The sequence below is a fragment of the Peromyscus maniculatus genome, chromosome 22 (genome assembly GCF_049852395.1).
Source record: "Peromyscus maniculatus bairdii isolate BWxNUB_F1_BW_parent chromosome 22, HU_Pman_BW_mat_3.1, whole genome shotgun sequence".
Taxonomy (NCBI): domain Eukaryota; kingdom Metazoa; phylum Chordata; class Mammalia; order Rodentia; family Cricetidae; genus Peromyscus; species Peromyscus maniculatus.
Genome location: NC_134873.1, coordinates 3,179,617 through 3,206,189, shown reverse-complemented (window position 1 = coordinate 3,206,189; position 26,573 = coordinate 3,179,617). Strand labels below are relative to the sequence as shown.

Here is a 26,573-nt window from a genome sequence, read left to right as displayed (position 1 = left end):
AGGCCAAGCATCATCCTTGACTCTTTATTACCCAGGTGTTCTGTGCCCACGTGGGCACTACCGTGCCCTACAAGTGGACAGTGCTGGCCGCGGGGCCCATCTTCCTACTGGCTACCTACAACTCACAGCTGGCACTACCTGCCACACAGCCTGACCATCATGACCCTGCTGGTCCAGCGGCCCTGCGACCTGGCCTCCCACTCCCAGGGCTGAGGGCGGATGTGGGGATATCCTACGGTCTCCCTCACTGGACAGACTGCCCCGCAACAAAAATGGTTCTGGTGGCTATTTCAGGGCTGAGAACATGGCCTGGCCTGGGGGCCGACACCCCAAAACTGCCTGCGAAACCCAGAGACGTTGAATTCCCTTGAGATCGAGGACAGAGGGTCAGACGGGCCAGGATGTCTGCGTCTTCTGCCCAGGCTAAGGACGGAGCCGGACTGGACACAAAATTAGGACTGGCTGACAGATGTGGAGACGAGGGAAGCCGGGGGGAGGAGACACGGACAGTCCACAAGCGAGGCACCAGTCACAGGCCTCCCCTGTGGGCATAGGTCACTGGGATAAGGCAAGCAGGGGCACCTGCTGGGACCTGCAACCCCCGTGTGGGCGCAGAAGGCTGGCACCCGGCTGGGGCTGGCAGTGGACGCTTCCTAGGGGGCCGAGAGTCAACCATTCAAGTCCCTTTAAACCGGGCAGGGTGGGGTCCCCGTCCCCCACCACGCAGCCTCCCTAGGTGCTGGAGCAAGGGGTGCTGGTGTGTAGCTCTCTGGCTGACTCTCTTCCAGGAAGGCGTGGGGGGCAGGAATACAAAAACAGAAGTGGGGTGAAGGGAAACGGGGGACAAGTCCGTCTTAACATGCAGGTCCAGTCTCTCTTGGGCAGCCCGACGTGGAAAACGCTAAAACTCCAGGAGGCCGAGGCGCGACGGGATCACCACACAGAGGAGCTGTGGACACAAGTCAGGGCAGTGAGGCCACGGCCAGACCAGGGCCGGCAAGGGAGGGCGGGGTAGGGGGGACACCCGGGGCACTACGGCTGCAGGAACTCCGACCGTGGAATGTGGTAGCACATAGGGGCCGATCAGGAGTTTGCAGACAGCCTTGGCAACTTGAGATCAAAAACCTAACCAGTATCTGGGCTGGGGGATGGCCCGGCCTGTGAAGTGCTGACTTCCCACACCGGAGGACCTGAGTTCAGGCTCCAGAAATCATGTAAATAGTCAAGCGCCATGGAGCAAGCCAGCAACCCAGCCATGGGGGGTGGGGACTTCCCAGCATGGAGAATTTAACACAATTCCAGGCCAGTGACAGCTCAAAGGCTGGGGTCTGAGGACCAGCACCCGAGGTTGGCCGTGATTGTACATGGCCCCGCCCAGAATCCCCAGTGAGGGGCTGGGGGCGTGGTCAGGGTGGAGCCCCACCTAGAATCCCCAGTGAGGGGCTGGGGGCGTGGTCAGGGTGGAGCCCCGCCTAGAATCCCCAGTGAGGGGCTGGGGGCGTGGTCAGGGTGGAACCCCGCCTAGAATCCCCAGTGAGGGGCTGGGGGCGTGGTCAGGGTGGAACCCCGCCCAGAATCCCCCAGTGAGGGGTGGAGCCCCTGGACACACTAGGCCCTAGGTTCATCTACCTGCACTACCGCAATAGAAAAGGACAAGAAGGTGAAAGCAGGGTGGCCGTCAGCTTCACTAACTCCCAGGCAGACAGGAAATCAGGGATTTCTTAGCGGTACCGACAAGGAGGGAGCCCGGCAGCGCTGGCGGCTTTACCGTCACTCCTGCTGTTCCTCGTGGCTGGCACTGGGTGTCCGGCTGCGCACCACCTGGCTCCGGATCTGCTCCACGAACTCGGGGTTCTGCTGCTGCATCTGCTGTGCGAATTGCTGGCCCCTGCGGAGGGAGGCCCAGGAGACCGACTGTGCTTCCCCTCCTGCTGGGCCCCGCCCCCTCCTCAGCCCCGCCCAGCCCCACAGCTGGCAGCGGCAGCGGCAGCGTCACTCACGCCTGGATGAGGCTGGCCAAGTCACTCTGTGAGGAGCTGCTGCCCGGGGTGCCCAGGGGGTTGTGGCCGCCAGAGATCATGCCTGACATCCTGCGGGAGAAAGGGCTGAGCACACAGCCGGGGCACCGCCCTCGGCCTCCCAGGACCCACAGGCCCCGGGGTCAGGTGAGGGGCCTTCCCCGTCGTGACCCCGCGTCTCTCAGGTGTCTGCCCACACAGGAAGAGGAGACCTCGGCGCCCTATGGAGAATGCGCCAGCAGCACCAACGCACAGAGACAGGGCTGACACAGTCCTGTCGGGCTGGAGCGTAAAATCAGCCACTGAAATTCCTTAGCAAGACAGAGCTGACACTGGGCTCCAACCCGGGAATGAGACTTGTGCCATCGCGTCCCCAGCAGCGCAGCTGACGGCAGTCAGAACAAAGGGCTCATGGCAGACTGAAATATTACACAGCCCTGAACAGGATGTTCTGACACACACCACAGCACCAAGGGACCCCAAGGACTCTGTTCATTGAAAGGCAGACCAGGATGGGAAATGTCCACAAGAAGCCAATGCAGAGTTGGGAGTAGGTCTGTGGGTGCTGAGATCTGGGGAGGGGTGGGATGAAGGCTCGTGGGGGCGGAAGGCTCTGTAGGCAGATGGCAGCAACAGCTGCGAGACACCATGACGGCCACACCACCACCCAGTGTCTTTTGTGTGTTGTTTGTTTGTTTTGTTTTTCGAGGCAGGGTTTCTCTGTGTAGTTTTGGTTCCTGCCCTGGAACTCACTCTGTAGCCCAGGCTGGCCTCGAACTCAGAGAGATCCCCCTGCCTCTGCCTCCCGAGTGCTGGGACCAAAGGCGTGCGCCACCACTGCCAGGCATGTGTGGCCCAGGCTGGCCTTGAACTCGTGATCCGTGATCCTTCCGCCTCTGCCTCCTTCAGCAAATCCTACTATCGTGCACCCACCCCCCCACCCCCGCCGTTTCTTGATTAAGAATAAACTCTAGGATAGGCAGCACACCTAATCCAGCACTCCGAGTTCAAGGTCAGTCTGGTCCACATCAAGCGTTACAGGCCAGCTGGAGCTACATGGTGGGACCCTGCCTCAAACATGAATATTAAAGTAGACTTTGGATTTCTCTTACACAAAAAGCCAACCCAACAAGCAAACAAAGGAAGCAACTTTGGCTTTCTCTTATTTAACAAACAATTGTACCAGGGATGAAGAGATGTTCTTGGTTAGAGCACTGGCCACTCTCATAAAGTCCTGGATTCAATTCCCAGCACCCACACTGCGGGTCACAACCATCTCTAACTCCAGTTCCAGGGGATCAGACGCCCTGTTCTCGCCTCACTGGGCCATGCACACAGGGTGCCCAGAACACACGCAGCCCACACAGCCGTACACAGCAATAGAAGTAGGAGAGTGAGGGGAGAGGGGTCGCCCCTGCCCCAAGCAGGGCCGCGGGGCGTCACTTACAGCTGCTGCAGCTGGGGACTGTTCATTAAACTGGAAGCCTGGAGAAAAGAAGGCAGGCACATCAGAGGCTGAGCCCGGCCACACTGACCTCCCGACAGATGGAGGGACAGACGGACGGACGGACGTGCCCCCTCCCGGCGGCTGTGCCCCTGCCTCCCGCCGTCTCCCACTTGACACCAATCCCTTCCATCGCGATGCCCAGGGCGCCGTCCCCACGCAGCCCGGGTCACCGCAGAGCCGTGCCCAGCTCCCGCCTTGTTCTGACAGTGTCAGCACATAACTCAGGCCGGTCTGGAATTTGCCATCCTCCTGTCTCAGCATCCCAGTGCTTGGCTCTCAGGCCTGCACCACCATGCTCAGCTGAGTGGAGCCTTTCAGGGTGGAAACCACTGCTCAACCCCAAACGGCCCCGCCTGCCCTCCGGAGGCCCCTGGACCGAGCAAATGGAGCCTGAGTCACAAAGCGGGCCCACAGAGTCAGAGAGTGGACTTCACCCGAGCCCTGCTGGCTGAGGCCGCGGCGGAGACACGCAGGACAGCTAGGAAGCAGAAAGGTGGCCTCGCAGGGACCCCGCTGGCACGCTACACCACCGCCCTGCTGTCCCCACAGTGGGGCACCTGGGCCCTTTCCCCGTGGGTCCTCACCAGGAGGCAGGCTTGGGGCGGGGACCCCGGCCTGGGTGGCAGAGGGGCTGAGGGCGGGTGCCTACCATGGTGATGAAGTGTGGATTATTCAGCAGGCCGGCGATGTCCAAGCTGCCCACGCCTCCCGTCTGAAGGAGAAGCATCGGTTAGTGGTGTCTGGAGCCAGGCTGGCCACTCTGGGGAAAGGACTGGCCCGGCCCGCAGGGTCTCGGAGGCTCTACACCATTCAGGGAGGGTCCTGCCAGGAGCCCCCAACAAGCTGCCTGTCACTGTGACCCCTGGGCAGCCTCGCCCACCACCCTGTCTGGGGCCTTCACACCTGTCACCATCACACAGACATGGAGGGTCCCTGCTGCACGTCCCCAGCTCCTCTATGACCCACACGGCCCCGTGTGGCCCCAGAGCAGGGTGCAGACGCCTCCCCATCACCCTCCTGTGGGATGGGCTCACAGGACTGGGCGCCTCCCGCAGCTTCAGCTCCGCAATCTTGAGGTTGGACTTGTAGGTGTCGTTCTCAGGGTCCAGTTCCAGCGCCTTCTTGTAGTAAGCCACGGCCTCTGCATGCTTGTTCAGGCTGGAGAGCGCAAGGCTTGGGACAAGAGTGTGCCAGGTGAGCCGCGGTGGGGCCCAGCCATGGGACCCAGCGCCAACCCTGCCCTGTCTGCTGTATGGACCGAGGCCGGACACGAGGGGGAACTCGCATAAGGACAGAGAGGGCTCCAGAGGTCGTTCTCAGCCTGAGGAGACCAGGCACGGCTGGGAGGCTATGCCTGTTCCTGGTACCAGTGGCCCTCTCTGGGTGACGAGTGCCATCCACTCTCTGTTACGAAGCCCTAGCCCACATCTGACTACTACTGAGGGGACCTGGAGAGCCTGAGGCTGGTCACCCAAAAGAACAAAGGGATGGGGCGGTCAGCGGTGGTGGCTCACGCCTTTAATCCAGGCACTCAGGAGGCAGAGGCAGGGAGATCTCTGTGAGTTCCAGGCCAGCCTGGGCTACCAAGTGACATCTAGGACAGGCAGGGATGCACAGAGAAACCCAGTCTCCAAAAACCAAAATAAAAATAAAAATTAAAGAGGGGTGGGCAGATGTGAAAAGCTGGGGGCAACAGCATCTGCCTGTGATTCCAGTACCGGGGAAGGGGGCAGGACGGCCCGGGACCTGCTGGGCCTGTGCAGCCGGATTAGTGAGTTGCAGGTTCGGTGACGGGGAGAGCGTTTGAAGAGGACAGCTGACACCTCCCCCTAACCAACGTGCACACACACACACACACACACACACACACACACACGCACACGCACACGCACACGCACGCGCACGCACACAGACACACACACGCACACAGCGATCCAGAAGAAGGAAGATAAAAATTCAAGTCAGCATGTCGACTTTGTCCCAAATGGCTCTGTGATCAATGCCCTGGCTTTGATCTAGAGCGGCACACGTCCCAGTTCAGCTAAGTCTCCACTGGCCACTCGGCTCAGCTCGCCCCGACGCTGGCACAGGTGAGCAGTCAGAGCATCCTTCCCTGGGGTGAGCGTCTAGGAGACTGTCTCTGAAGAGAAGAAATTCCTTCCAAAAACTGATGGAACCTTTCTCATCTCCCCTTCGTGTGCTTTCAAGGTCTGTCATACATGCAAACGAAATGCCACATTGAAAACTAAAAAAAATAAAAAATAAAAATTTCTGGACTCTTAAAAAATAAATAAGTCAACGAGAAGAGGGGCGGGGACAGAGACCTCTGTCCTGCAGACCGCGGGGAGGGCCCGCATCCCCACAGCCTGGGCACTAAGCACACAGCGACTGGGAAGGCCGCCGGGGAGCCTGCTCCTGACCCCTGGGCGCACAGCGCAGCGCCAGCTGCTGGCCGCACTCACCCCATGCGGCCGTAGGCCTTGCTGTAGGCCGGGTCGATGCCGATGGCGCGTTCACAGTCCTGCACGGCCCCCACGTAGTTCCCCAGCTTGCTGTAGGCTGCGGCTCTGGGGAGAGGAACGGTTAGCAGGGGACGGGGCCTCTCGAGGAGCTGGTCTGTGGCCGGAAGGTGGACGCCCCACCCCACCCCACCCGGACCACAGAGGCTCCAAGGCGTTACCACCGGCCTTGAGAGGTATACGGGGCTATGTGAAACCCTGCCTCAGATAATGAGAAGAAAAACCCAGAAGGAAAATCACAGCGTGGACAAGGGTATGGGAGTCTCCAGCTGTCTGGAGCAGGGCTGCATTTGTCACCCAGCTCTGTCCTCATAAGGATCACGCCACCTTGGATGGTCCACCCTGGGAGACTGCCTGAGCCCGCGCTTCACTCAGAGCCACAGCCAGGACGCACAGCCCACACGGCCATGCGCTCTTCCCAGGCCCCGTTACCAGCGTGCCCCGCTGGCCAGCCCAGTACCTGTTGCAGAAGTAGACGGCGTTGGCGGGGTTGAGCTCGATGGCCTTTCCATAGAGGTGCACAGCCGCCTCAAAGTTCTCCAGCTTCATCTGCTCGTTACCTGCAGGGGGAGAGGAGCCCAGGCTAGCCCATGCTGCCATCCACCCCAGCAGGTAAGGGGTCATGCGGACATCCCAGGGTGGCCTCAGACTTATGATGTGGCCAACTCCTGCCCTCCGGCCTCAGCTCCCAGTGCTGCAAGGAGAGGTGGGACACCGTGCCTGGGAAACACCGTGCTGGGGAGGAAAGCCAGCTTCACGCATGCCGGGCCCGGGCGCTGCCCACTCCTCCAAGGACACTGGCAGTGCTGGGCCCGGGCTGGCCCACTGCAGTGTCTGGGTGACAAGGTCAGGGATGCAGCCCGCATGGCTCGTTTTCCAGCCGAGTGCATCCCGCACAGAGCGGGGCAGGCAGGGCCAGCGCCTTCTAGAAGCCATGGATTGCAATGCAGGGCTGTGGTCTGCCCGAGTCCGTTTCATGGTTTTCCGGAAAGCCGTGGTTCACACAGCTATCAGGCTTTTTTTCTCCCTCCCTTTGGATTTTTGAGATAGTCTCGCTCTGTAGACCACGCTACCCTTGAACTCACAGAGGTTCACCTACGTCTGCCTCCAGAGTGCTGGGACTGAAGGTGTGCACCACCACACTGGACTCTTTTATTATTTTATTTTATTATTATTTTTTAAATACCCACAGAGGCCAGAAGAGGGCACTGGATGTCCCAGAGCTGGGCACAGAACCAGCGGTGAGCTAGCTGCTCGTAAGTATCCTGAGAACCAATCTCAGACTCCTGCAAGAACAGTTCATGTGAACTGCTGACCTCCTCCAGCACCCCACAGATACACCTCCAAAAGCACCCCCACCGCTCCCCCCCACCCCCCCGGGCCACCTCACTGACCGCAGCCTTTGGCCCAAGCAGAGGTTCTATGGGACAGCTGCCTCCCTCACCTTCGGTTTTGAGACGCTCTGCCTCAGCGGAATCCTCCTCAGAGGGTGGCGTCCTGTCAGGGCCCCTCGGCTCCTGTGGCATCTCCTGCTAGAGATGAAACAATCCCGTCGTGTCCAGCCAAACCTGCCCTCGCAGGATGCCAACCTGGTGAAGCAGCGAATGCCCACACACTGCCCTCACGGTGCAGGCACAGGAAGCCCAGGCTCACCTTGCTGGCGGCGGCCGCTTCAAATATCTCTGGCAGGGTCTGGGGAAGCGCGAGGTCAGTGTCCTCCACCGTCACCCCAAAGGCGGTCTCCAGACACTGGATGGCGACTGTGCAGGAGAGAGATCAGCAGGGCTCCATGCAGGGCAGGCCTCCCAGGCACCAGGCGGAGCCCGCAGGAAGCTCCGGCACTTTCCTTGTTTCTCGAGATAGGGTCTCATGTAGCCCAGGCTGCCCTCAACTCTCCATAGCCAAGCAGGGGTCAGAAGCCCCGATCCTCCTGCCTCCACCCCGAGTGCTGGGGAACAGGTGAGCACCACCACGCCCCGCTTGAGCCCAGGACTTCTTCACCCAAGCTGGGCTGCGAGCTCGACCCACCGAGGCCCAGTCCAGGGCTCAGTCAGGCCTTCCCCCTGTACCTGAAAGCCTGGCCCAGCACCTGCACCCGACCTCCAGTCGGCCTCGTCACATTGGCCCATCCTGGCGGCAGGAGGCACACACAGGAGGCCTGAGGTGGGTGACCTCACGCCCTCTGTGGGGTCACAATGCTGAGGCTCGGCCTGACCTGAGACATCAGCACAAGGGCTGTCCCTGACACCTGTCCTTGGGAACAGCTCAAACTGCCCTGCAGAGGAGAGTTCAGTGTCCCTATGCCCTGGGGCAGCTATCCTTCCCGGGGTGGTATACACGCTGTGGATCTGCCACTCCCGGGACAGTCGTGCTGGCCCTCAAGGTCCGGCCTCAGCTTTGACTAGCACTTCATGCCGCCAGGGAGCTGGCTGACAGGAAGCCTCTGAAGCAGACCGGATGTAGCAGGCAGGGCTGCTCAGTCTCTGAGCAGTGGCACCTTGGGAAAGGACACTGGCTGTGTGGTGCACTCTGGGTCAGAGCTTGGGGGCAGCCACCCATGCAGGGTGGGCTCTGGTGACGCAGCTGTCATGGAGTCATCTCTGCCTCTGCAAGTGACCCCCAGACTCACTGGCTCACAAGCTGGGCTTTGGTGGTGTCTGCGTTTGGTTTATCATCAGTCCCCCATCTGAGGCCAACAGACACTTGTCCCGTCTCCCAGGAATAGTGCCATACGAGGAAGGCACAGGAGGCCACACAGGAGCCCAGTAGCCACTGAGGCTGCCCCAGAACCACCGTCTTCCGCTAGACATGGGATTCCTGGAGCAGGGGAAGGATGGGCAGGGAGGCTGGACGCAGGCATCTGGGAGGCTGAGGAGGACGGAACTGTACCCCGGCTGCCAGCGGGGAGGTGACAGTGCACAGCCATGAGCTCCAGGAAGGGGAACCCGGGGCACCAGCGCAGTGCTGGACACCAGCTACTCCCATTAGGAGCCAAGGAAGGGGACAGACGCCCAGGCCAGGCATGCATGCTGACTGCCGCCGCCGGCTTCTCTGGTGGGCAGGCTGAGGTGTCCTGGGCCCGGACAGGCTAGCAGGGCAGAAGCCACACCTACCCTCTAGGCTCTCCTGGGCATCAGGTGAGAGCCCGCCATGCCGCAGCTGGCCATGCAGGAACTGGATGATGGCAAAGGCCAGGCGCTTCCTGTTGTCCATCTCGAGGCTGCTGAGGTGAGGCTGCTTGCTCAGGATCTGTGAGGACAAAGTGAGGGTGTGGAACCAGGCATGGAAACCTGCCCTTGACTCTGGCATGACCACAACTGGCCCAAGAGCACCAGCCAATCTTAGTGTCAAGGCCACTAGGCAGAGCCTTCTACCCACCCCTGTGACAGCTGGGGACACCACGGCATGGGGTCACAGACCACAGAAATGACTGTCTCACAGGACACAGCGCTAGGGAGGGAGAGCATGATCCAAGCTAATAGTGCTGCCTCCAGGCACTCTTTCCTCAATTTACCCCTTTGCAGCGTGCCCGCCAATCTGTGCAGCCTCTCCAGGGCCAAGTGAGCACAGCTGTTTTCGGGGAGCCCAGGGTTTTGAGGTGTCTAACTCCTTGAACCCCCCACCCCCAGAGCTCGGCAGGTGCTTCAGCTCACCAGCCTCGGTCCCCGACACCTGGTGTCACTGCATGGTGCCACCCGGTCACCTCTGGACTGCAGAGGACAGCTGGACGGGCATTCCTGACCACTCTGGGGCGACTCGGTCCCTCTGGGGCAGGGTACTGAGGTTACGTCCCCGAGGGAGCCATGAGCTCGGGCAACCTGACAGGAACCCTCACAGAGGAAGGTGTTTGGCCCCCGGCACCACAGCAGACACCATATGAAGAGGCCACAAGCAAAGGGACCAGGGTAGCGACAGCCCCGCGGGCGGGGAGGGCAGGAAGGAAGACACCTGGGGCTCTGCCATGCCAGTTCTGACTTGTGCTCTCCAGGCCTGGGCAGAAGCCGGCCTAGAGTTTTGGCACTTGGCATGTGATCACCTAGGCCCTGAAGGTCATGTGACTCTCAACGCCAAGAAGCCAGATGCCCTGTTGACCTCAGAGTCTTAGTTGCCACCCCTGTAAGGTGGGGTTGACAGAAACCTAGTGAGCCACGGCGCCGTCACAGACAGGCCTCGCCACAGCGGGGCACACTTGTCGCGGATGCCGTGATTCCTCAGCACAGACTGACTGCACTGTGGGACCCCCAGAGACCAGCGCAGTCTCCTGAGTCTCAGTCCCCTGTCACCGAAGGCGGGGCCAGCAGGTCTTCACAGGTGGTGGAAAGAGGGGGTGCCCAGAGCCTGGCTTAAGGAGGTAGTGTGGGGCACCCCTGAGGCCTTGCAGGATGTCCCTTGTGGCTGGGAGCCCTGGGCTTGCCCACACCTAGGCTGGGTGGCCCTTGCCTGTGCCCGAGCAGACCTGAGACACCACAGCTGGCCATGCCTGCCTTGGCCATGGCCTTTCTACACCGTCTGTCTGTCTGTCCTCTCCTCTGAGGAAGACCACGTGGGCAGGCCTGGCTACCCCGTCTCTCCCCAGCGCCCAGCAGGCCCCTTCTGTTGACCTTCATCCTGGGCACCCACGACAGAGGGCTTGCTCTAGGCAGTGGTGGGGTGCTGGCCACTGGCCAAGCCCTCCAGACATGCCCGCTGGACCCAGACACCCCGGCCTGAGGACACCTGTGCCAACGTACACAGTGACTGGCACTCTGCCATGCCTCCAGCCCCGGACCAGATGGTCAAACAGCACCTGGAAGAACATTCTAGAAGGCGATGTCGGACCAAGACCTGAGAGGGGCAGGGTCAATCTCAAGCTAACACACATGAAGACAGCACTGTGGGGGTCTCCAGGCTGGCACCCACGACCACAGCCCCACAAGCGAATACACTGTCCCCATGACCTCTGCACGAGGATCCCTGAACCCCCAAGCCCAAGCATGACTGTCTTTGGAGACGGGGTCTTTATGGAGGTGATCAGGTTAGAGTGAGGTCAGGAGGGTCCTGACTCAGGGAGAGATTCAGGGCAGGAGCCACAAGCCTGTGGTACTGGCCACTGGTGGCTGAGGCAAGAGAATAATCTTGATTTCAAGGTCAGTTTGAGTAGACTGAGGGCTGGGACTGAAAGTGGCGGCGAACACCTTTATTCCCAGCACTGGGGAGGCAGAGGCAGGCGATCTCTGTGAGTTTGAGGCCAGCCTGGGCTACAGAGTGAGATCCAGGACAAATCTTGTCTTGAAAAACCAAAAAATACAAAATATAACGACAAATAATAGAATAAAAATAGGACCGGGGGCAATAAGAAGGCTTAGTAAGGGAGGTTGTCAAGAGCGGCAAACTGGATCCCACCCCGTCCACACGGAGAAGAAGAGGCCGACTCCTGCCTGAGCTGTCCTCCACCTCCACGTCTGCCATCACACCTCGGCACCCACACACGCACAAACGCACGCACAGCGCTGTAGAACCATGGCTGGGGACAGCAGTGTGCAGTGCTTACTGCTCTGCAAACGAGGACCCGAGTTCAAATCCCTGCCACCCATGTAAGAGCCAGGCACTCTGAGGCACTGTAACGGCGCTGGGGTGGGGACGGGGCCTCTGGAGTTCATGGTGGAGAGTCACCAAGGAGGACGTGGTGTGGGGCCTCTGCACGTGTGGTCACACACAACCCCCCAGGCATGCGAACAGCCTGCCTGCGCCAGGCGGAGCACTTTCCACCCCGCCTCCAGAGCTGTGTGACCAGGGCGTGGGGCGTGGGTGGGGACCAGGATCACCCCGCAGAGAACACCCGAGCAGGTACGTCACCACCAAGAGGAGACATTAGTGCCTGCCACAGTCCCTCAGTGACCGCCGCCTGCTCCTGCCATCCTCCATCCTCACCCAGCTGTGAATCAGTTTAGGCCACGATCCCCGCCCCGCCCCCCCCCGCCCCCCCCCCCCCCCCCCGCCGCCCCGCTGTCCAGCATCTGGCAGCCACTGATGCCCTCTGCGGCCGTGAGGCTCCACTTCTCCCACCCCAGGCAATGGCTTGGGAAGGCTCTGGCTGAGGGACGGGGCTCTCAAAGGCCTATTCTCCAGAACAGTGCGGCTTTGAGCAGCTGCCCACCACCCAGGCTCAGCCTGGGCTGCAGAACACGGGATGGGGGGGGGGGGGCGGGAAACAGTCCCAGGGTGCTCCCGGGGAGCAGCCCAACCCCTCCCTTTATTCTCCCTTTCTTTCTGAGCGCAGTGTGGCCCTGCAGCCTCAGAGTCACCATCCCTTGCCTCAACTACCCCTCCCTGCAGCGCTAACTTATCACCAGACCCAGCTCACTAGCTAACACACTGGGTGTGCATCGCACACCTGCTCACACCTTCATCTCAGAATCAAAGCCCAAACCTAGGGTGGCTGCATGGGCAACAGCACCCGCTGAGTAAGTGAAAGGCCGAGTTCAGATTCCCAGCACCCACCTAATGGCTGGTTCTCGTCGTGTGTGCGTGCGTGTGTGTGTGTGTGTGTGTGTGTGTGTGTGTGTGTGTGTGTGTGTAACCCTGGTGCCAGGGCGTGAGTGGAGACAGAAAGATGGCTGGGCCTGGTGGGTTGGGGTGCCCTGTCTCAAGGGAAGAGGACTGAAAAAGCCCCGCGGCTGCCTCGTCTACACAGCAGGTTCCAGAGCAGCTGAGGCTGCAGTGAGACCCTGTCTCAGAGTGAAGTAAACGACCCAGTCCAGCAGAGCAGAGCTCACAGGCGTTCTCCTCCGCTATGCCCAGGTCCAGGACCAATACGATGAGGAAAGCAGAGAGCCCCCCCCCCCCCCCGCCCTGGCCAGCCTCCCCCAAGCTAAATGCAGCCCCCACAGCAGCTCCCCAGACCACAGCCCAAGCAGACGTCACAGCACACGTGAAGGCCCTCGTCAGCTCCCTGGCAACCCTGCATGCACACTGGCTGTGGGAAAGGGGTGGGGGACTACTCCACACTCCTGAAACTCCAGGGGCACCCCCACACCCCAGATAAAAACCTTCCGTCTCTATCTCCCAGTCCTCCCCAGCTCCCAAACCCGAGGCAGCCTCAGGCCTCATCTCGGGCTATGGACCCCAGAGTGCCGCCTGGGCCCCAACTCCAGTGGCATCCACACCATGGTGGACGGGCGGCGTGTGGCAAGTGAGAGGGCCAGTCTCCAAGCCATGTGATCCGGTCTCTTGAGGAGCATGGCCCCCTTTCTGGGCCACCGGTTTCCTTATAGAAACACACCAGAGCCAGGGCTGTGATCCCGGCATTCCGGGAGATTAACGCAGGAGGCGGTGTGAGTTCACAGCCAGCCCGGCTTCACCCTCAGAAGACAATGCAGGCGGTAGAGACGTTCACCGATGAGGAGCACTCATTGAGGATGCAGAGGGTTGGTTCCCAGCACCTGGAGGAGCCAATCGCAACCGCCGGGACTCCAGCTCAGAGGAGCCCCTGCCCTCTTCTGCCTCCACGGGCACTGCACACACCTGCACACACCCAGACGTATGTACATAATCAAACACAACTCCCCCCCCCCCAAGAGCTGAGGACCAAACCCAGGGCCTTGCACTTGCTAGGCAAGTGCTCTACCACTGAGCTAAATCCCCAACCCCAAAATATTGGGAAGGCTTTTTTTTTTTTTTTGGTTTTTCGAGGCTGTCCTGGATCTCACTCTGTAGCCCAGGCTGGCCTCGAACTCACAGAGATCTGCCTGCCTCTGCCTCCCGAGTGCTGGAATTAAAGGCGTGCGCTGCCCTCTGCCCGGACAACAACTCTTTAAAAAATGAAAAATAAACAGAGTAGAGCATGGTGGCACACACCCATCATTCCAGCACATGGGAGGTGAAGGCAGGAGGATCCGGAGTTCAAGGCCATCCTCAGCTATACAGTCTGAGGGCAGCCTGGGCTATATGAACTCCTATTTCAAATATAAAAATGAGGACCAAGGAAGACAGAGCAGGGCTCTCACAGGGTGGCTGGTGTGTGGTGTGGGCCAGAGGTGACCAGCTCTCTGCCAGGAAGTGCTATGATACTGCTTGGCTTCAGTCCTTGGCACGATCAGAACTTTCTGGGCACCCAGCTAACTTAACATGTGCAGCGCACACTCCAGGGATCACTGGGAACGCTCTGGACAGGCAGGGCTTGTCCTCCAACTCCAGGCAGGCCTGAGCCTCAAGCTTCAGCCCAGCATATGAGAGGCTGTACCAGGACAACTGCCAGAGTATAAAGCTAGCCTGGGGGCTGGAGAGATGGCTCAGCGGTTAGAACACCGACTGTTCCTCCAGAGGTCCCGAGTTCAATTCCCAGCAACCACACGATGGCTCACAACCATCTACAGTGGGATCTGATGCCCTCTTCTGGCATAAAGTGTACATGCAGACAGAGCACTCATACATAACATAAATTAATTTAAAAAAGAAAAAAGAAAAGCTAGCCTAGGCTACAGACTATGTCTCTGCCTGTCTCCATCCCCAGCCCTACCAGTAAGTTCACAAGCCAGGTCGGTGTGGCAGCTTCTGAGCTTGGCCACAGCCTGGGTCTCGGTGGGCAGTGCTCACCCCCACACACTCCCTTAGATGAGGGAGATCATGTCTCAAAAGAAAACAACAGGAAGGGATTGGAATAGCTCACTGGAGATGATGGCCAGCCACGAAGCAGAAGCCGGGACCACGGACAGCGGCTCCAGGATGCAGAGTCCATGGGCAATACTTTACCTCACAAAACTGGGTGCACACACAATCTTGGGACCACATAATCTGCACAGAGGCCTCAATGGTGAGGAGTGACTAGTGTTCGTTTTAACACTAGAGCTCACTGTGTAGCCCAGGGCAGCCTCAAATTTAAGGCAACTCCTCCAGTGTCTGCTTCCTGAGTGCTGGCATCATAGGCATGCTTCATGACTGGCACACTCCTGCATTTGTGTGTGCGAGTGTGTTCACACACCATCAACCTAGGCGTCCTTCTTCCAGTGCTACCTGTTTTTAGAAACTAACTGGGTGGTGGTGGTGGTGGTGGTGGCGGCGGCGGCGGCGGCGGCGGCGGCGGCACCAGCCCTTGGGAGGCAGAGGCAGGCGGATCTCTGTGAGTTTAAGGCCAGCCTGGGCTACAGAGTGAGTTCCAGGACAGGCACCAAAACCACACAGAGAAACCCTGTCTCGAAAAACCAAAAAGAAAAGAAATAGTGTCTGGCCCTGGGACACGAGGCTGGAACACAAGGCAAGGCTGGCTATCCAGAGTCAGGGCCCCGCCTATCTCTGGCCTCCTGCACTGAGATTACAAGGGCTACCACCACTTGTGGCTTCATACATGGGTAGGCAAGGAATCGAACTCAGATCCTTGCACCAAACACTTTACTCATGGAGCTGTCTCCCACCCCTCCAGGAGCATCGTTCATTCTGGACACCATGCCTGACCGCCACTCAGTGTCACAAGTCAGAAGACCTTCAGTCACAGCACGCACAAGCGTCCCCAAACACGGCCCAGGGTTCCGGGGACAACAACAGCCAGGCAAAGTTAAAATCACTCAAACACCCAGAGACGGAAACAGACCAAAGCAGATGAACCGGGGGGACCCGAGTCCTCCCCAGCCCCGCTACCAAGGCGGACAGGCCTGCGGGAAACTCGGGGACACTCGCCGGCCCTCCAGGTGACAGACAGAGACAGTGACACTTCCGTCCACTTGTTTGCATTTGTTGTTGTGGCTGCCAGTTCATGTTGTTTGTTCTGAGTCAGGATTTCTCTGTGCAGCCCTGGCCGTCCTGGAACTCCCTCTGTAGCCCAGGCTGGCCTCGAACTCACAGAGATCCGCCTGCCTCTGCTTCCCACATCTGGGATGAGGGCCGGCAACCCCTGTTTACAGCTAACCTACTGTGGTAACATCCTTTCCAAAATTATGATGCCGGGTGCGGTGGTCAACGGGCCTCACATCGGCGTCCCACGTCACTTCTTCGGTAGCCCAGGCTGGGCCTTGGAATTCTCTAGGTAGCCCAGGCTGGGCCTGAACTCCCAGTGACCCAGCTGCCTCACCCTCCCACAGGCGATGCCGGCTTGCAGGGTGCGGACCACGGAGCTGGGCTCCTGCTTAGGGCCTTTGTTTCTGGCTGTTGGAGTTTTGTTTTGTTTAATCAAAGTATACAGTCCCGGCTGGCATGGAACTCAAGTCGATCCCCCTGCCTCAGCCTCCCCAGCGCTGGCATGGCGAGTGTGCCAGGCCACCTGCCCGACGGCGGCCCAGAGAGGGCAGGCGACCTGCCCTGGTGTGCACAGCAGGCAGACCCTCTGCCCGTCACCCACCTCGGCGCCTACCCTGGCGCCCGCCAAGCACCCACGCCGTTGGGGCGGACAGCGGAGACGACGTCCACTGCGCACCAGGGGTAAACTGAGGCTCAGAGCGGGGAGCGGGCTGAGCAAGGTCACCGGGGCGGCGAGCGGCGGGGCTGGGACGGCGCCTGAGACCCGAGGGGCCCCCGGGGGACCCCGCACGCAAACGCCGGCCTCTCCGGGGGGGAGAGCGGCGGGGACGCCGCCGGACTCAGTTTCCCCGCTGTGCCGCCCGCTCACGTGACCGGCGGGCGCAGGCGCGCGGGCCCCGGACCACCGTCGCCGCGGAGGCTCCCGGGGCCGCGCCTCCCGGGCCCCCGGCGCCCCCCGCCCCCGGGCCGCCGCGGGGACCCCGACTCACCTCCGCCGCCCGAAGCCCCGACCCGCCGACGGCTGCGCCTGCGCACCGCGGCGCGGACAGGCCCCGCCCTCGGGCCCAGCACGCCTGCGCAGAAGGAGCCCATGGCCTCCGCGGTCGCGTTCTGCGCGTGCGCCTGAGCGCCGCCGAGGCCGCGGCGCGGAAGTGATGCCACAGGGAGGCGGGCACTACCGGGTCGTCGGAGAAACTGACCTCGGAGACGGCCGGAAGGCCGGAAGTCAGTCTAACCCGGGGCGGGGCGGATCACGTGGGCGAGGGTCACGTGGGCCGGGCGGGTCACGTGGTGCGGCTCCCCGCGTCGCGGCCCCGAGTCGGAGCTGCCACCGGTTGCTCTGCTCTTCTTGTTTTGTTTACTTGTCTTTTTTTTCCTTTTTCTCGTTTTCTCTTCAGTGTCGACCGCGCCTCGCCCGCCCAGCCTGGCCTCGAACCTCGATCCACCTCGGGAACGCGGAGCGCAGGCCCATCCCGCTTTCCGTGCAGGAGCAGCGAGTGCTCTCCCCCTGCGCGATCCACCTCAGCCATTTCCTTCCGAATTTGATGCCTTTTTCCGGCTGCGTCTTCAGTTTTTAATTGCACGTGTGTCTGTTTGCCGGGGGGCGTGCACGGGGTCCGGGGTGAGTGCACGGGGTGCGCGGGTGTGCACGGGGTACCGGGGCGTGCAAGGGGTGCCGGGGCGTGCAAGGGGTGCCGGGGGCGTGCACGGGGTGCCGGGGGCATACACGGGTGCCGGGGGCGTGCACGGGGTACCGGGGCGTGCACGGGGTACCGGGGGCGTGCACGGGGTACCGGGGGCGTGCACGGGGTACAGGGGGAGTGCACGGGGTGCCGGGGCGTGCAATGGGGGCGTGCACGAGGTGCGGGGGCGTGCAAGGGGGGCGGGGGCGTGCAAGGGGGGCGGGGGCCGTGCACGGGGTGCGGGGGGCGTGCACAGGGTGCGGGGGGGGGCGCACAGGGTGTCGGGGCGTGCACGGGGTGCGGGGGGCGTACCGGGGTGCCGGGGGGGGGGGCGTGCACGGGGTGCGGGGGCTGCAGACACCACAGCGTTGGACCCCCCAGCTGGGCCCGGGAGCTGTCCAAGCCTCTGCAAGAAATGTATGGGCTTTTTGTTTTGTTTTAGGTTTTCCAGACAGGGTCTCACGCTGTAGACCAGGCTGGCTCAAACCTTGAGACCCGCCTGCCTCTGCCTCCCGAGTGCTGGGATCAAAGGCGTGTGCTATCTCTCCTCCTTATTTCACTGTGGAGCCCAGGCTGGCCTGAAAGCATCACAAGCCCCATGGGCAGTAGTGACCACGTCTTTAATCCCAGCATTCGGGAGGCAGAGGCAGGAGGATCTCCATGAGTTCAAGGCCAACCTGGTCTACAGAGTGAGTCGCAAGACAGCCAGGGCTACACAGAGAAACCCTGACTTGAAAAAAAAAAACACATAAATAAATAAATTAATTAATTAATTAATAAGTGTCTCCATGAATCATCTAGAACATGTCGGCTTGGGGGCCTATCTGTGGGCAGCTGTCTTGATTAAAACTAAGTGATCTGAGAAGACCTGCCCACCGTGTTGTGGAATATTACTTTAACTAGGCAAAGATGTGTTACATCCGTTTATGCTGCCTCTGTTTAATAATGTAAAGATGCGTTGCATTTGTTTAATTATGTAAAGATGTGTTGCTGTGTTACCTTGCCTGCCTAAGGCACCTGATTGCCCAATAGCTAGCAGAGGGATATTCGGGGCCGGCGGGCAGAGAGAATAAGTAAGGCGGGGGGATGCTGGGGCCGGTGGGCCAGCCAGACATGCAGAGTAGGACACACAGCAGGAAAGGTAAAAGGCCCAAGGCAAAAACGTGGATGAAGAGAAAGGTTAACATACGTTATAAGAGCCTGTGGGACAAACCTAAGCTAGGTCGAGCATTGGTGACTAATGATGAGTCTCTGTGTCATGATCTGGGGCTGGTGTTGCTGGAGAGCTTCTCTCCAGGTTCCCCAAACCCCGCAGTCCCACAATCCACTTATAAAATAATCACTCAGACACTTACATTACTTACAAACTGTATGGCCGTGGCAGGCTTCTTGCTAACTGTTCTTATAGCTTAAATTAACCCATTTCTATAAATCTATACCTTGCCACATGGCTGGTGGCTTACCATGCTTCACATGCTGCTTGTCCTGGCGGTGGCTGCAGTGTCTCTCCCCTTCTTCCTGTTTCCCCAATTCTCCTCTCTCCTTGTCCCGCCTATGCTTCCTGCCTGGTCACTGGCCATCAGTGTTTTATTTATATAGAATGATATCCACAGCACTTCCACTTTTCTGTTTTTAAAAAGGAAGGTTTTAATTTTAACATAGTAAAATTACATATAACAAAACAATTATTGAGCAAGAATTACTGTTACAATATTAAAGATGTCCTATCTATCTTATATTTTTGAGTTTAAGGTTTCCTATCTAACGTATCTTTTACCATAACTGAGGAAATTACAACTATCTAGTTTTCAACCACATCAAAGACCTCAGAAGGATATATTACCTGAGAATTGGGAGAAGGATATATGTAACTTTTGGGAGTCTTGCAGGGTAGTCAGAGACAGCTGACAGCCTGGACAGTCATCTAATGTTCCTTTGTAAAGTTGGGGCATCTGTCTTCAGCTCACAGGGCTAGATACTCTCCGTCATTTTTTTTCAGTGTCCTGTAGAATGTCTGGCAGTTTTCTCTGCAAAGCAGGAACCTGAAGGACCATCTCACCAATCAAAGTTCAGTGGTCATCCTTCCATGGGTCTTGTATGTCCAGTCGATCAAGCAGTCTAGGCAAGAACAGTTTCTTGCCCGAATGGCTATCTTTGCAAAGGTGAAGATAAACTCCATATAGTGTGTCTTTGATGTCCATCTTCCTCTCCGAAATAAATCCAGTGCTGTCAGGAGCAGATATGTCTCACTGTCCAGAACATCTAAATTTTTAAAACATTTTAAATGCCATATTCTGTAGTTCTTTGAAGTGTTTGAAGACTACCTATCTGAAATATATCTATGTATACCTAGAAGACTTAACTAACATGGCTATAAATATGATTATGATAGATGACTAATTATTAATCTAGTTCTTAATTATCCATTACAATTTTATTTATTTTTTTTAAATTATTTTATTTTGAGACAAGGTTTTTTATTATTATTATTATTATTACTATTACTATTGGATTTTCTTTTTTTAATTTATTTTTTTACATTTATTTATTTACTATATATACAGCATGTATGACTGCGGGCCAGAAGAGGGCACCAGATCTCATTACAGATGGTTGGAAGCCACCATGTGGTTGCTGAGAATTGAACTCAGGACCTCTGGAACAGCAGTCAGTGCTCTTAACCTCTGATCCATCTCTCCAGCCCTATCCATTACAATTTTAAATGAGTTACATAAACATAATACCTCAAACAAGAATAGAAATATATATACAGTATAACAAAATTAACTTTAAGTTTGTATCAATAAACTAAAATTTATACCAATGTAAAACATTTTATTATTATTATTTTTTATTTTTTTTGAGACAGGGTTTCTCTGTGTAGCTTTGCACCTTTCCTGGAACTCACTTTGTAGCCCAGGCTGGCCTGGAACTCACAGAGATCCGCCTGGCTCTGCCTCCCGAGTGCTGGGATTAAAGGCGTGAGCCACCACCGCCTGGCTAAACCTCTTTTTTTTTTTTTTTTTTTTTTTTTTAAGATTTATCTATTTATTTATTTATTTATTTATTTATTTATTTATTTATTTATTTATTTATTTATTTATTATGAACACAGAGGGTGCCAGATCTCACTTCAGATGGTTGGGAGCCACCATGTAGGTGCTGGGAATTGAACTCAGGACCTCTGGAAGAGCAGTTGGTGCTCTTAACCTCTGAGCCGTCTCTCCAGCCCCCAATGTAAAACATTTTAAACAAGTTGTTGTTCTTTAAAAGTAGGTTCATTAATCTACCCTTTTTCTTATGAGCTCTATATCCTATATATCTATATCATATCCCCTTTTCTTTTTTAGAAAGAGATCGCATTCATAATCAACCTGTTTTAAATAAAAATATTGGTTTTTCTCTATCCCACACCAGAGGGCTCTTTTGATTTGGGACACATGAATCTCTTAACTATTTTTTTTAAAGCAATATGTCTGGGTTTAGATGGGGAGTGAGCCAATTCCACGTCTAAAGCCAGTTTGGTATATTTGGGAATTTGGGCATAGCATCTCTTACTACTTCCTGCTGGAGGGGGCCGCTGTATCTTATGGGGACGCAAAGAAAATTTTAGGCCTATGGGGTAGTCCTTGAGGCTGTATTGTGGGAGCCAGTTGCCTTGAAACCGTTCTGGATGTTGAATCATCTGGGCCATGGTGTCATCGGAGACCTTTCAGGGGGTCTTGGCTGGTCAAATCTGATGTATCTTTTTTTTTTTTAATTTTTATTTATTATGTATACAGTATTCTGCCTGCATGTGTCCCTGCAGGCCAGAGGAGGGCACCAGATCTCATTACAGGCGGTTGTGAACCACCATGTGGTTGCTGGGAATTGAACTTGGGTCCTCTTGAAGAGCAGCCAGTGCTCTTAACCGCTGAGCCATCTCTCCAGCCCAAATCTGATGTATCTTAATCTGGAACAAATCCATAGCCTCTGGCTTTTTGTGGAAACAAAAGCAGAACCTCTTTTCCAAAGTAACATATCCTTATATCCAAATTTTGAAGTCAAGGTACCTTTAAAATTTATATTTTGGCATAACTGAACAGCTTTTACAATCAAATGTTTTTCTTTAGTTACAAATATCAAAGACAACATAATCCAGATTTTTTTGTGTGATAGCCATCTTTACGTGGCTTATTGTGAGCCACCATGTGGTTGTTGGGAATTGAACTCAGGACCTTTGGAAGAACAAGCAGTGCTCTTAACCGCTGAGCCATCTCTCCAGCCCCCTTCAGCTTTTCAACATGGCGGTGGTATGTTTTCTCCAGCTCTGGGAGTCATGAAGTCTCAGAAATAGTAGGTCTACGCTTTTATCAAAGCAGCATGTAGCCCAGAAACCTTTTTTTTATTATTATTATTATTAATACTAGTGAAGACTAAATCGACCACACAGCGTAATGTGCCGCTGGCAGACGCCTCATGCTCGCCATACTGCGGGTCAAACGCACTCGCCAGGAACCCGCCGGTGTTCAAACCTGCGTTTTGCGGCGTCTAGCTGCCCGTATGAGACAAGAAACAGGAACCTGGTTTTGACTCTCTTTAGAATTGGTTATTAAATATTCTCAGGTTTAAGGTGGAAACTCGAGCCGTTGGGCACCATTTGTTGCTGGAGGGCTTCTCTCCAGGTTCCCCAAGCCCCGCAGTCCCACAATCCACTTATAAAATAATCACTCAGACGCTTATATCACTTATAAACTGTATGGCCGTGGCAGGCTTCTTGCTAACTGTTCTTTTATCTTAAATTAACCCATTTCTATAAATCTATACCTTGCCACGTGGCTGGTGGCTTACCGGCGTCTTCACGTGCTGCTTGTCCTGGCGGTGGCTCTAGTGTCTCTCCTCCTTCTTCCTGTTTCCCCAATTCTCCTCTCTCCTTGTCCCGCCTATGCTTCCTGCCTGGTCACTGGCCATCAGTGCTTTATTTATATAGAGGGATATCCACAGCAGGCTGGCGGTCTGAGAGACCTGCTATACCCATGGGTGGCTACATTCCCTGGGAAGGGGCTGAGGGGAAATATGCAAGGGGAGGTGGGTACAGTCGTCTTTCTGCTCTTGAGTGGGGGTGTGACGTGGACGGCTTCACCCCCTGCCTAGACTGTGGGTGTGACGTGGACAACTTCACACTCTGCCTAGACTGTGGGTGTGACGTGGACGGCTTCACCCCTGCCTAGACTGTGGGTGTGACATGGACGGCTTCACACCCTGCCTAGACTGGGTGTGACGTGGACGGCTTCACACCCTGCCTAGACTGTGGGTGTGACATGGACGGCTTCACACCCTGCCTAGACTGAGTGTGATGTGGACGGCTTCACACCCTGCCTAGACTGGGGGTGTGATGTGGACGGCTTCACACCCTGCCTAGACTGGGTGTGATGTGGACGGCTTCACACCCTGCCTGGACTGTGGGCGAGACGTGGACGGCTTCACACCCTGCCTAGACTGTGGGTGTGACATGGACGGCTTCACACCCTGCCTAGACTCCCCCAGGATGGTCCATATCACATCACCTCACCACACCCAACTCTGCTACATGAATCCCAAGTCGTGAATCCCATTTTTTTTTTTTTAAATTATGTATACAGTGTTTTGCCTGCATGTGTCCCTGCAGGCCAGAAGAGGGCACCAGATCTCATCACAGATGGTTGTGAGCCACCATGTGGTTGCTGGGAATTGAACTCAGGACCTGTGGAAGAGCAGCCAGTGCTCTTAACCTCTGAGCCAGCTCTCCAGCCCCAAGTCGTGAATCTCTGTGTAGTCTGTAGCCAAGTCCCTAAAGATGAGAAGGCCTCCTCAGGCACTGATTCCTCACAGCTGACAAATGGAAACACCTGAAAGGAAAAGAAAAAGACACACACAGGGAAACAGCAGACATGAATACAGATTAGGATGAAAATTCTCAAGCAAGGGGGGAAGTCCCACACTGAGGCCCATATGCGCACAGGGGAAGGCCGAGGCTACTGAGTGAGACCACATCTCAAATGCCACCCCACACATGCACACAGAGAAAACCAGGAGGGATGAGGACTCCCCAGTGTGATACAGAACCCCCTGACCATCAATGTTGATGTTGCTGTCCTGACCTCGGATAGGGGCTCAGTGGGTCGAGTCCGGGCCCGGCACATACGAAACCCTGGGTTCCATTCCCAGAGGTGTGGAAGCCCATGTTCGCAACACTCTGGAGATGGACCCTGTCTCTCTCTCTCTCTCTCTCTCTCTCTCTCTCTCTCTCTCTCTCGCTCACACACACACACACACACACACACACACTCACCCGCAAGGGGGCTCCCAGCCACGTTTACCCCAATTCCAGGCGCCCTCTTCTGGCTGCTATGAGTACTGCATGCAGGTGATGGTGCAGCAGACAAAATACTAGATCCACAAATACACACTCGCAGGCACGCGCACATGCGCGCGCACACACACACATACGCACTCACATGCACGTACACGCATGTACACCCATGTGCGCACACACTCGTGCACGAACTCATGTGCGTGCGCAGCCACACACACTTGTGCACACACATGCTGGCACACACTTCAGGGTTGCCAAGGCGCATTGGCTCGGAGGCTAAAAGCACCTGCCGCCGAGTCTGAAGACCGAGTTCAGTTCCCAGGACCCACATGTTGATGGGAGAGGACTGACTCCCACAAGCCCTTCTGGGGCCCCCAACCCACTTCCAAGAGCCCCTTATCAGCCAGTGTTCACACTGGTCCTTGTGTTGTGTGTGCATTGCATGCACCCTGTGTGTTGAAGCACGTGTAACATGTACGTGGCAGCCCGAGGTTCAGGTTGCTCTCCACTTTGTATCACTCCCACTTAGGGTCTGAAGAGATGGCTCGGTGGTTAAGAGCACCGGCTGTTTTCCAGAGGACCCTGGTTCAATTCTTAGCACCTACATGTTGCTTCATAACTGTAACGCCTCTGTTCTCAGGGGCACCAGACATGCATGCAATGTACATACATACTCCCAGGTGAACACCATACATATAAAATAAAGATAATGAAAAAAAAATCCCTCACTCTTCTGTATCGAACACACAGATTTCAAGCCCAGTGCCACTCTGAGATCTTTGGCAGCAGTTAACTCTGCAGCTCACACACGATTGAGCCTGTATGATAATGAGTATTCAGAGACGGGTAATGCCTGGGGGGCACTCACCAACCTAAGACAGAGCGCCTGTGTGGCCTGGGCAGGTGTCTCCATGACGGGTAAGGTGACCTGCTGACATCCCACGCAACCTAAGTCAGAAGCTCATTTTCTAGTAAAAGGGGGACCTGTAGGGCCCTGGCCCCCGTTTTGGGTAACTGTTGCCTGTCTTGCTGACCTTCACCTTGATATCCTCCCTATGCTAATTCCCTGCTGGGTTCCACCCTCCTAAATGCTTAAGAGAAGTTCCTTGTCTGTGTATCCTGCATAATGGGTGTTAACAGCTTAGATGCAAGATTGTAAAACATCAGTAGCGAACTTCTTCCCTCCCAGGTTCTCCCATTGTGCTGTAAGCCTGTATTTAAGACCTCCTCCCTCCCTCAATAAACAGCATTTGGCATTAAAATAAATAAATAACAAAAAAGGAAAAAAAATCCCTCACTCACCAGGCGGTGGTGGTGCATGCCTTTGATCCCAGCACTCGGGAGGCAGAGCCAGGTGGATCTCTGTGAGTTCGAGGCCAGCCTGGTCTACAGATGAGTTCCAGGAAAGGCACAAGCTACACAGAGAAACCCTGTCTCAAAACCCAAAACAAAACAAAACCCTCATGTGGTGATATTGTGTTCCCCAAAATATTGTGCACCCTAATAAACTTATCTGGGGTCAGAACAGAACAGCCACTAGATACAGAGGCTAGAAAATGGTGGCACTCACACCTTTAATCCTAACATTCCAGAGACAGAAATCCCTCTGAATCTCTGTGAGTTCAAGGCCACATTGGGAACAGCCAGGCATGGTAACTCACACCTTTAATCCCAGGGAGTGATGGCAAAAAACAGAAAGATATATAAGGCGTGAAGACCAGAAACTAGAAGCTTTTAGCTGGTTAAGCTTCAGGGTTTCCAGCAGCAGTTCAGCTGAGAGCCATTGGGACGAGGACACAGAAGCTTCCAGTCTGAGGAAACAGGATCAGCTGAGGAACTGGCGAGGTGAGGTAGCTGTGGCTTGTTCTGCTTCTCTGATCTTTCAGTATTCATCCCAACAACTGGCCTCAGGTTTGATTTTGTTAATAAGAACTTTTAAGATTCCTGCTACACCCTCACTTAGAGCCAGAGCCTGAAGATTCTGCTGGTGCAACCTCACCTTGCTCCAGGACCGCCCCTGTCTTGCCCTCCTGTTGCCCTTTGTGGGTGCCGGGGCCTGCAGATCTACCTACACAGCGCCAGGATGGCATTGTTTTCATTTTGTAGGTACCCATGATGATCAGTGTAACCCGTCAATCTGGTCGGATCTGAGTCCCTGCGGAGGTGGCTCCTGTGCCTTCCTGGGCGATTTTCTTGATGACATCACTGAGGAAGACTGGACAGCCCTCGCCTTGGGCAGGGACCCTGTGTAAAATCGAGGAAGCGAGCAGATGACTAGCGTGCAGGCGTTGCCATTTCCGGGTCGTGGACGTGCTGTGACCTACTGCTTCAAGCTCCTAATAACTTGATTTCCCCGGGGCCTGGGCTGTGAGCTGTGAATTAAAATGAATTGTCTCCTTTAAACTACTTTTCTTCTTCTTGGTTATTCGAAACAGTGTTTTTCTGTGTAGCCCTGGCTGTCCTGGAACTTGCCCCTTAGACCAGGCTGGCCTCGAACTCAGAGATCTGCCTGCCTCTGTTTATGTTTGTGTGCATGTGCGCCACGTGCACACAGTGCCAGCGGAGCTGAGGACGTCAGGACCCCTGGAGCTGTGAGTCCAGTGGTTCCAGCGCCCAGTTCCCTCTGTTACCACAGCACCACGAAAAGGCATTGACGTATCGCCAGAGATGATTCATTTAAGTTTTGATTTTTCCCCCCCAGACAGGGTATGTAGCCCAGGCTACCCCCCTGCAGGTTGCAGGTTGGCCCGCTTCTACTGAGCTAGCGCTGGAATTGCAGGTGTGTGCTATCCCACTCAGCACAGG

General features: G+C 56.3%; 1 protein-coding gene and 1 long non-coding RNA gene across 5 annotated transcripts; one reads left to right on the top strand and one right to left on the bottom strand.

Annotated features, from left to right (window-relative positions):
• Positions 1-10: 10 nt before the first annotated feature.
• Sgta (small glutamine rich tetratricopeptide repeat co-chaperone alpha) lies at positions 11-16,891 on the bottom strand. 4 transcript variants are annotated; one of them, XM_076559380.1, is made up of 12 exons: positions 16,742-16,891; positions 9,158-9,293; positions 7,698-7,804; positions 7,489-7,573; positions 6,505-6,604; positions 5,988-6,092; positions 4,560-4,698; positions 4,175-4,237; positions 3,466-3,503; positions 2,001-2,090; positions 1,769-1,888; positions 11-949 (listed from the first exon to the last, which is right to left on the bottom strand). In XM_076559380.1, the coding sequence occupies exons 2-11, from the start codon at positions 9,255-9,257 to the stop codon at positions 1,771-1,773; spliced, it is 945 nt and encodes a 314-aa protein (XP_076415495.1). In that variant the 5' UTR covers positions 9,258-9,293; positions 16,742-16,891; the 3' UTR covers positions 11-949; positions 1,769-1,770. The 4 variants fall into 4 exon arrangements, with proteins under 4 accessions (XP_076415495.1, XP_076415494.1, XP_015852381.1 ...); XM_076559379.1 differs by having other exon boundaries at positions 7,489-7,576; positions 16,742-16,865; XM_015996895.3 differs by lacking the exon at positions 16,742-16,891 and adding an exon at positions 16,354-16,660.
• A 130-nt stretch (positions 16,892-17,021) lies between these two features.
• On the top strand, positions 17,022-20,265 carry LOC121825041 (uncharacterized). Its single transcript, XR_013047282.1, has 3 exons — positions 17,022-17,373; positions 19,434-19,596; positions 19,999-20,265. It is a non-coding gene; the product is annotated as an uncharacterized LOC121825041 (long non-coding RNA).
• The last annotated feature ends 6,308 nt before the right edge of the window (positions 20,266-26,573 follow it).